Source organism: Pterocles gutturalis, unplaced genomic scaffold (assembly GCF_000699245.1).
Source record: "Pterocles gutturalis isolate BGI_N339 unplaced genomic scaffold, ASM69924v1 scaffold3408, whole genome shotgun sequence".
Taxonomy (NCBI): domain Eukaryota; kingdom Metazoa; phylum Chordata; class Aves; order Pterocliformes; family Pteroclidae; genus Pterocles; species Pterocles gutturalis.
Window position 1 is genome coordinate 49,953 of NW_010122777.1, and position 10,458 is coordinate 60,410.

Genomic DNA, 10,458 nt, shown 5'->3' on the forward strand with positions numbered 1-10,458 from the left:
GAGTGGGATGGAGCGATCTCGTTCCACGCTACAGAGGGCTGAGGGATGGGCTCCACCTCTTCTAACAAAAGGTTTTGTTTCCAGGGTATCTTCATTTCCCGCGTGTCAGAAGAGGGTCCTGCAGCGCGTGCAGGGGTTCGTGTTGGGGACAAGCTTCTGGAGGTAAGAACCTGGCTACTGTGAAGAGATAAATGCTTCTAATGAGCTGAGAGCAGAGGGAGAGGTATGGTTTGGTATTTATTTGCATTGCCCTGGTTTGCAGCCCAAATCAAGCATCAGGAGCTGTGCAAGCGCAAAGCAAAATTCCCCTGGCTCAAAGAGTTAGTTGTTAAATTAACATTGCCGTTAATCTTTTGCTACTTTATAAGGACAGAAATTGCCCCTGTGTTCAGTCTCCCCCAGCCGTGAAGTGTTGTGTAACCCAGGTGAAAAGAAATGCTCAGCATCGTGTGCTCCCATCCCCCGCAGCCCGAGCAGCTGGCCTCTGTGGGTGCTGCGTGGGGCAAAAGTGTAAGATAACTCCTTAACCAGGGAGCCAGCCATATGCCCTACTGTCCTGTCTTCAAATTATTTAAAAACGTGATTAATCATACAGGACTGAGAGGCACTGGAGGAAAGATTGATGGCTTTACAGAGGGAACAGATGTCCCTACAGAGCTGGCCAGGGATCAGAGGAACGAGCGGTCTGGATCTGGGGCACTGGCCTGGGTGCAGCCTGCTGCTGTGTCTCGCGGTGTCTCCTGCACATGGCAGCCTGTGTATGAGCAGTGAAGGGCTGGGCATTTGCCTGAGCAAAAATTCCAGTCTTTCTCACTACTTACCTGGATTGACCATGGTAAAAGCCAAATAACGTGCTATATGGTTCTGTGATTAGATGGTTCTGTAATTAGAAGTTTTTATATTGGTTCATGAGAAAAAACTTGATTCTGGAGTTTCCTGTTCACTTCTGCAGTTATCATAGGATTGTCTTGATGATTCCATGAAGTGTAAGTCCAAAAAGGAACATGCACTTGATCTAGCCTGGTGTCCTGTATGTTTTAGGGCCCTAAGTGTCACTGAGCGTCCTTGTGCTGTGTGCATCATGCTGCATTTTGCTGTAGAATGACTTCCAAAAGGGAGTCACACCTTGAAGGTTTTGAGAGATTAATGATTATTCCCTTTCCCAACAGTTAAGTTCATGGCACCTTATTTCACATAAAGTAGATCCGTCTTCAGTTACAACTTTGGGAAAAAACTAGTTGTTTTTTTTTCACTTCCCATGGTGCCCATTTATCTGTGCATCCTGCAAAAGTGGATGGGCCGTCACAGCATAGCTAAGATTTGTTGTGTTATTTCTAAAAGACTGTGTTGGGTCCACAAGTAAGACATGGCTGAGGAACATCAGGCTCTGGTTCCGTTCTCACTGGCTGTGAATTACAAGGAATACCTCCTCACCCCTCGAGCAGGGATACAGAGCGTTGCTCAGTAACGGAAGCCATGGTGGGAAAAACCCTGAATACCGTGCAGTGGAGGAGATAGATTTGAACAGCTAGTTTTTGGGCTGAGAGCCAGACAGTCTTCCCTGTCAGTGTGCGTTAATATGAAATGAGGTAGCTGCTATGAAAAGAAGATTCTTCAGCTTCATGGGCCCCTGCTCAGCGTTTCCTCAGTCTTCTGATGTGGTAGGAGTTCTTTTCTGAAATCAGGGAAGCAAGAGTGGGGGGAATCAGGCTGTTTCCCTGAGCGCTGCAGAACCTGGCGTCCTCCCTGCAGTGTTTCAGGGTAGAGGGTAGATGTCCTTCCTGGAGGTGAACAAGAAGTTGTATCGACCTGAGTTGTGCTGGAATTTGTGGGGAGATGGTTCTGGGTGAGTGGTTGTCTGTCTGGGAGTTTGTTGCCTGCAGGGATGATGGAGCTGATGGGGAAGCTGCAGCTCCCTGTTGAGGAGAATTCCTCTGAAAGGCCTTTGCCACGCTTGGCAGGGCTGCCCTGGCCTGGGACAGGCAGCACATGTTGTGAGGGGCTCCTGGGCTGTGCCAGAGCACAGAAACTCTCGTGCGGGCGCAGGCGAGGTGTGGGTACCCCGTGGGAGCGAGGTGCTGGCCCGGCTCTGCAGGGGTGAGCTGTCCCTCTGCTGGGCAGCAGCTGTTGAGGCTGGAGCTGCCTGTGCAGGCTGCGGGGGGGCCCCCACGGAGGTAAGGGTTGTGCCTGGCTCTGTCACTCCCCAGGTGAACGGCGTGTCCCTGCACTGTGCCGAGCATCACGTGGCGGTGGAAGCTCTGCGCGGATCAGGAAGCTCTGTCTCCATGACGGTCCTGCGGGAGCGGATGGTGGAGCCGGAGAATGCCATCACCGTCACGCCGCTGCGCCCCGAGGATGACTACAGCCCTCGGGAGAGGCGAGGAGGGCTGCGCTTCCCAGAGCGGCCCGAGGGGACACCTCCCACGGAGCGATATTCCACCTGCCTCATGCGCAATGAGAAGGGCCTGGGCTTCAGCATCGCTGGTGGCAAGGGCTCTACACCGTACCGGGCTGGTGACACGGTCAGTGGTGGCTCCCAGTCTCGGAGGCACGTGTGGGAGCAAAGCGGGGTCTTCCTCACCAATGGGCGAGGCCCGGGGGCTTTGGGCTGGGGGGGTGTGAGAGCCAAAATCTGCTCTTGAGTCGGGGAAGGAGAGAAGTCCAGGAGGAGGTGGGGCTGGGGCTCACAGTCCCTGCCAGTGACATTTAATCTCGCCGCTGTCCTCTTGACATAGATCCTGGGCTCTCGGCCACATGAAGGCTTTGCAGGCTGGGGGTTTTGCAGGTGGCTCTGGAAGCAGAAGAGGGTTTGTGTGGAGCGAGGAACAAATGGGAAGCGCCAGGGCAGGGGAGGGGTCTGCAGAGGGGAAAGGGCTGAGACCTGCCTGGTGTCGGGGTGATTTGGGATCGCCAAGCACTGGTGTGGGGAAGCACAGGCTGCTCTGACTCTTCTGACTGTGTTTCAGGGGATCTTTATCTCACGGATTGCAGAGGGTGGTGCAGCCCATCGGGACGGGATCCTGCATGTAGGAGACCGGGTCATCTCGGTGAGTGTGCAGGGAAGGGCTCTGGCTGAGCTCCCTGCCCTTCCTCATACAGGGGCTGCTTTTCTGTCCTTGAAGCTGGATTTTGTGGGTCCTTTTTTCAGCTCCTGAGCCTTCTGGGAGAATATTTAATCTTGTTGGTTCTGCCTCTGCCTGTGACTGGCGGTGGGTGCAGTTAGTGCCTCCGCTTTCCCAAGCACTGCGTGTGAGCAGCAGTCGGGGCTGTTCTGGAGAGACGATATGACAGTGCTGCCCTGGCTGGATGTCCCCCCAGAGCCCGGCAGGACAGCCCTGGGGGGCTCTGCCGCAGCAGGCACGTGGGAAGGGATGCCTTTCGGGGCAGAGCTGACCAGCTCTGGGGTCCGCATGGGCTGCGGCGGAGGTAGGCTGCCAGAGGGTGGTTGGAGGGGGTACTGCAGTGCTTCCCCCTGCTTCCATTTGAGGCCCTGGCCCTAGTTTCCCCTCCTGTTGGTGCCAGTGGTGTGGATCTCGCTGCTCCTCTAACCTCAGGTCTCTCTGCCTAATGTGCCCCTCACCCCCTCCTGCGGGGAGCAGCTGCTGCGTCTCCTGCTCCTCTTTCCAAGCTCGCATGTTGCCTCTGAGCGAAAGCTCCCGCATCCTGGTGCTGGTGGTGGGTTTCTGATCCAGCTGCTGTGGTAAGAGCACGCGTTACCGCAGAGCTGGCGTGAGTAAGCACTGATACAGCCTTGTCAGTGCTGGCTTCTGTCTGCTCTATTCCTAGGCTGGGGGCTGTGCTGTATTTGCTCTGGCACAAAGTTTTGGTGGAGCTCTGGCCCAGGTCTGACATTTGTATCTTGGCAGGAGGCTTGAACTGGTGCAGCATCTCTCCCTCCTTGCTAGTGCTGTCCACTCCTCCCAAAATCAAGCCCTGACCCTGATTGTTGCCAGATAGCCTACATTATTTTGGTTTTGCTCATCTTCTGATGCTCCACTGGTACAGAGGCATGACAGAGAGGCGTAATTGCAGGCACACAGCCTGCTATGGGTGTTGGTTTGCTCTACCTGTGACGAGAAGGAAACACAAGATCTCAGAATAGAGTAAAAAGTCAGACCTGCCTCCACCCCCTGTTAGCAGCTCTATTTATATCTGTGGGCAGCTTCATAGGAAAAGCAGATCTAATTCCCTGGTAATAGCTGGCAGTGCCTTCAGACTGCAGTGTGTGGGCTCAGGGCTCACAGAGCTCAGCCTGTGTCAGATTTTAACATGGACAAAGGTCTTGCTGTGGTTAGTCCTCTGACACACCCGCTGCAATGTGAGAGCAGTGTTACTGCACTGGTAGGGAATACGTCCCTGCTTGGGAGCGCAGTCCCCGCCTCTTGGGTGTTACCTGTGCTGAGTTGTGCCAGTCTTAAGGGGTTTGGTGCTGAGCATCAGCCGCAGCTCAGATCTAGCACTCAGTTGTGGTGAAAGCAGGAAAGAATTATTGTCCTCCAGGAGAACACTTACCTAGGCTGGGCTGGCTAGGAGTGTAGCAATAGGACAAGGGGTGATGGTTTTAAGCTGAAAGACGGGAGATGTAAGTTAGATATTAGGAAGAAATGTTTTCCTGTGCGGGTGGTGAGACACTGGAACAGGTTGCCCAGAGCAGCTGTGGATGCCCCATCCCTGGAGGGGTTCAAGGCCAGGCTGGATGAGGCTTTGGGCAACCTGGGCTAGTGGGAGGTGTCCCTGCCCACGGCAGGGGCTGGCACTGGATAGGCTTTAAGGTCCCTTCCAACCCAAACCATCCTGTGATTCTGTGACTGTACCCATAACTTCTGTGCCTTCCAGCATGTGTCTGACTGTTACTTCTCCAGCAGCCGCTCCTCCTGGCAGCAGCTGCCGTTCTCTGTTCTGCCTTTCCTGCCTGCGGGGTTCACTGCTAAGTGAGATGCCCACATGGTGGTACTGTTACATCCCGAGGCCTCTCATACCTTCTCGGTGATATTTGTCCTTGATAATTTCTGCTTGCTGTAAGAGATGCATGAGCAGCTGTGTGTTTTGCTCCATCTCTGGCTAAATCCAGTGCTGGGTTGGAGCTGTGGAGCTGCCCTGACCCCATGATGCTGGATGCTGAGAGAGGGTCTGTTCACTTCCAGACAGTGCCCACAGAGTGTCGAGTAAATTCCCTGTTTACGACAGCTTTTTTGAAGCAGTGGTTGCCCATTTTTATTGGAAAGCTTTTCAGGATGTGATGGTTCCTGGGGTGTGCAGCACAGGTTGCGTGTGTTCCCCTGGGTCTGTGGGGGAAGGCAGGAGGCCCCCAGTTAGGATGCAGTGGTTTCATAGCAGGTAGAGACCCATTTCCAAACCTGCCATCTCCTAGTCATGCCTCAGTTTGCACTTTGCCAAATAATTTTTGTTTTCTTAGGAAAAGAAATACAGCACAGCTTCATACTCTTCCCCTGTGCTCTAAGTCGTCCCGGACTTCTCTGCAGGGAAGGACTGGGACAGCTCCTTTCGCTTTCTCAGGGGAGCTTTGAGCACAGGGATTGAAGAGCCCAGCCTAGATCTCTCTTCAAAGTTAACACCCCACAAAACTTGCCAGTGATTGACCACTAATTCTCCAGCCTTCCCCATATTGTCGTGTGTCTTGAGAGTCGTCACAGGCACCTGGGGAGTCATTTTGGTAGTGGAAGACGTGGGGCAGGGAGCTCAAGGGGGGAATGTTGGAGAGTTTGAATTGTAGGATGGGGACCTAGCAGGATGGGGATCTATCAGGATAGGGACCTAGCAGGATGGGGACCTAGCAGGATAGGGATCTAGCAGGATGGGGAGCAGTGGTGAAGGGCAGCTGGTTTTTTGGGATAGGACTGGGAATAGACTGAAGAAAACGGATTCTGGGGGAGATTTAGGACAGAAGTAGCACCAGGCGACGCATCGGGGTCCTAATGAGTCTGATCACTGAGAAATTTGCCAGAATAGTACAACTCCCTGGCACACAGAAAAATGTGTGGATTTGGGAAAGGACAGGTGACACTTTCCCTTCCTCTGGGCACCTGGATAGCCAGACTGCCCTGGCTGGCCTTGTCCTCCTGCTAAGCAGGGGCATAGCAGTAAAGGCCATGGAAACCGAGCTGTCCAAAAGCTGGGAAGGCATCGTGATTGCCAGGAAATGGAGGAGTTAATGAGGAAAAAGCTGTCAAGGGCTGTTATGTGATACACCTCTGACTCAGGGAGTTCCTGTGTCTCTTCACTGGTCCGGGGAAGTACCTCTGTGTACTTGTGGTCTGACCAAGTCCGACCATCCTCGGCTTCTTGTCAGTGGCAGAAAAATAAGAGGGAAATGCGTGAAGTCAAGAGTGCAGGTCTGTCTGTGGGCCTCCATCTGGTGATAAGAACCCAAGGGCCAAGTCTCTTCCACGTGTCATTGTTGTTAGATGGTCAGACCCAAGGGGATCCTCCCGTCCCAGCCCACCGGATGCAAGGCTGCTGCTTTTCCTCAGCCCCAGGTGCCGCCATCGGGAAGGCTAAACGCAGATTCCAGAGGTGGAACACGCTGCAGACATGGCTGGCCACAGATTTACAGACAAGAAGGGGGCAGCACCTTTACAGGCACCCACATGAACGTGGACAGTCCTCACAGGGCATGAACAACACAAACAACTTAACCCTGTTCCTACCCTCAGGCGAACCAGGTTTGCTGCAGGAACCTGCACTTCCCTCAACTTAATTATTCACGTTTGCAATTCTCTTCAGGCTCTGGCCCAAGCGTCAGGTTCTTCAGGGCTCTTTGGTCAGACCCTGAGCCTTTTGTCCGGTTTCTGGGCAGCTGTTGGGTCTTTCCACACTCTGGATTCCTACTTGCTGGCTAGCCAAACTTGAGTTTTACTAGTAGATCTTACACATGTACCCAGAGAGCCAGCTCACCCAGTAAATGCGAACAGAGTTTGATAGAAAGACAGAGCAGACGGTGGTGATCGGGCACAGGGCTTGGCCAGAGAAGCAAACTGACCAGCAGCCTGCTTGCATGTGATCAGCCTCTTATTCTCCACCCTCTCCGTTTTCCCATGCTTGTTCCTCCCCTCTCCTCCTTGGCCACTCTCCTTTCCCACCTGCGATCCTTCTGCTAAACATCCCCTAATAAGTTTTGCACATTCCCACAATCTCCCTTGAAACTTCCTGCATCAATTTTGCTCTTTCCCACCAGAGCTGTTCTGATATCTCACGATAATCCTGATTTCCTCTGCATATTGGTTACCAGGTTTTTGGTCACACTTCTTTAATTTTGCCATCGGAGTGATTCCTTTAATGATCCACCCATGAGTTGTGTCTCTGTTACCTGCATTTCCCTGGGGTCTGTGCACCTCTGTGTTTAATTTATCGTCTTTCCTGCTTATTGCCTTGTCTCTTATGCTCAGCAGCAGTCACCCAGATACCTTCACGTCCTTTCTCTCTTGCATGTGTGTGCAGGCTGGCATGCCTTCACATCCCGCTCTTCGTCCCTTGTAGTTGGTGACAGAGGTGGCTCTTTGGGGGCAATTCTCCAAGTAGAGGAGATGCTGGGGGGCTGAGAGTCTCCTATTTGTGTCCCGAAACAGCACAGGGCTGTCTGCTGCCTTCTTGGTGTCGTTGGAGGAGCAGCATGCTGGGCTGGATGGGACAGGTCGGGTGAGGGTGGTGGTGGGGTTCATGGAGGTTCTGGACAAAACCTTCTCAGGCTGTGTGTGGTCACCTTTGTCCAGAAACTGCCTTCTTGGAAGGCGCTGGGGAGTAACTATAACATTTCTAGGAATCAGGCTGCAGAATCCAGTTGCTGTGGCTGTTATGAAGTCACATTATTATTTCATAAGGTGATCAAACTCCATCTTAACAGCTGTGTCCTGTTGTTCATTTTGGAAAGCTTTTCCAGAACCTAAGGACTAGAAACCTTTGAATTTTCAGCTTCAACTTTTTCATGGCAAGTTTTGTCCTTTTGGCAGTGTTCTCCCAGCCTAACTCTCCTCTCAATATTCTGTCCCTCATACTTTCATGGAGAACAGTCGCATCCTTTCTGGTCCTTTGACTTTCTAGGCAAGCTGGTTTAAATAGTTTTGTAGGAGAGGCTCTCTGTTCACCTGCCTATCATAGCAGTTTTTCTCTGCACATCTTGTTAACTCCCGTTAGATAACTTTTTGTGTGTGCGAAGGATGAGACTAGTACACAGTTTTTCAGTTGAGTTCTCTTCGGTGCTTTGTACGAGTGACCTTGCTGCTACCCTGTGTGTACTGGAAGTACCTCTTTGTCTGAAGCGTTTTATCTTTCACTGATGCCACAGCAAGACTGTAGTTGTATTCTTTACATTATTTGGCATATTGGATAGTGTTTTCTTTTCCAAAAGAACTCATATTTTTCGTCTTGTGTCCAGTCACTGTGGACTATCAGAGTCCCTTTCTCAATGCTCCCACATCTTTTTATACCTGGGGTACACTTTTTATGGCTTAAAACTGGCATCCTCCCCAGACTGCCCCAGATGGGCAGCAGCCCAGTGACAGGTCCTGTCGCACATCAGATCATGATCTTCAGTGCCCATGTCTGGGCTTTGAGAGTCATTGATAGGGGCAAATGTCCTTGAGCAAAGGCAACCGATGCCATGGCACACCAGTGTGCCATGGCATCACTTCAGGGAATTCCTGTTTTGCCTCCTTCCCACATTGAGGTCTTTGGACCCATTCCTCTACTGCACCCTTTTGGGCTTCTTTTGTCATGTCCTGGTAGGAAAGCTGGGATGCAAAGCCAAGAAGGAGTGACAGGTACTCTTCTGGCAGTGAGCGAGCCACGGCGTAGTCCGGGCAATAGCCAGGTTTAGAGATGGAACATCACACTGGGTCCTCATGGTCCCCTGGAGCATCATGGATGCTGTTGGGGCTGGGAGGTGTACAGGGAAGGCGGGACAGGGGCTGGTAAATGGTCTGGAGAGAGGGTTGTGGTTGGGGGGCAATGAGCAGGTGCCTGTGTCCCTTTGCCAGGTAGGAATGGGTGTGGGGTGAGTTACAGAGTGCTTTGGTGAACAGGCTTTTGAGAAGGGGCAGTGTTCCAGCAGGATGGGGTCCCTTAGGGTGCTTGATGGAGTGCTGAAAAGGACAGAGTGTGCTTGGGTGACGGTCTGACGCTGAGTTTGCGGGTTGTTCTAGATCAATGGGGTAGACATGACAGAAGCCAGGCATGATCAGGCAGTAGCGCTGCTTACCGCGTCCTCCCCCACCATCGTGCTGCTGGTAGAGAGAGAGGGTGCAGAGCAGCCCAGCGAGGGAGACGCGCCGGGCGCGCCGCGGGTGCGCATGCACTCCCCACCACCGCCCCCCAGCCATGGGGAGAGCCCACCGGAGGAGACACCATCGCTGCAGAGGAACCATCTGCCCAAAGGCCTGGAGGATCAGTATCCCATTGAGGTGAGTCTGGCTGATGGAATATTGGGACGGTGTAATTGTGGGTATTTTTCGTGTGAAACGTTGGTAGACTGATGGGGGCTGGCCCACTATGTTACTGGGGTGTTGAGAAGTAATGGAGAACCCCCTTGTCCTGTGGGTGCTTACCTTGTGCTCACATAAAACATCCCTGACCCTGTGTTTTTCAGTGTTTGTGGTCCTTATGCCTTTGACTCTGCTTCTTGTTCTTACCGCCTTTGACTCTGCTTCTTGTTCCCTCAAGGAAATTCACCTTGTAAAAGCGGGTGGTCCCCTGGGGCTCAGCATCGTAGGAGGCAGCGACCATTCCAGCCATCCATTCGGGATTCATGAACCAGGTGTCTTCATTTCAAAGGTAGAGTCCTGTGTGGGCAGCCTAGCAGCAGACGTTCCTGAGCTGTTTCATTATTGGGGTTAAGATAAAGGATTTTGATTCAAGAGTCTGAGAAGTACAGTATAGATTAAAAAAAAAAAGGGATGGGGGAGGGATGCATGCATATGTAAAGAGTTAGCTTGTGCTAGACATGCTGCTGCTGTTACAGAAATTAAATCATAGAATCATAGAAAGCTTTGGGTTGAAAAGGTCCTGAAAGATCATCGAGTTCCAACCCCCCTGCCATGGGCAGGGACACCCTCCACTAGCCCAGGTTGCCCAAAGCCTCATCCAGCCTGGCCTTGAACCCCTCCAGGGATGGGGCATCCACAGCTTCCCTGGGCAACCTGTTCCAGTGCCTCACCACCTGCACAGTGAAAAATTTCTTCCTAATATCTAATCTAAATCTCCCCTCTTTCAGCTTATACCAGTTACCCCTTGTCCTATTGCTACACTCCCTGATGCAGAGTGCCTCCCCATCTCTCCTGTAGCCCCCTTCAGGTACTGGAAGGCTGCTCTTAGGTCTCCTCGGAGCCTTCTCTTCTCCAGGCTGAACAACCCCAGCTCTCTCAGCCTGTCCTCACAGGGGAGCTGCTCCAGCCGTCGGACCATCTTTGTGGCCTCCTCTGGACTCTCTCCAACAGGTCCAGGTCT

The 10,458-nt window shown here is 52.6% G+C and overlaps 1 protein-coding gene across 1 annotated transcript in view; it reads left to right on the forward strand.

Moving 5' to 3' along the window:
- The window catches only part of SCRIB (scribbled planar cell polarity protein), a gene marked incomplete at both ends in the record, with an annotated part of 59,916 nt that overhangs the window by 38,411 nt on the left and 11,047 nt on the right, over positions 1-10,458 (forward strand). Inside the window, 5 exons of the mRNA XM_010077620.1 lie at positions 85-162; positions 2,208-2,522; positions 2,967-3,047; positions 9,159-9,416; positions 9,676-9,786. Coding sequence (XP_010075922.1) covers positions 85-162; positions 2,208-2,522; positions 2,967-3,047; positions 9,159-9,416; positions 9,676-9,786 — 843 coding nt within the window. The remainder of the gene's footprint in view (positions 1-84; positions 163-2,207; positions 2,523-2,966; positions 3,048-9,158; positions 9,417-9,675; positions 9,787-10,458) is intronic.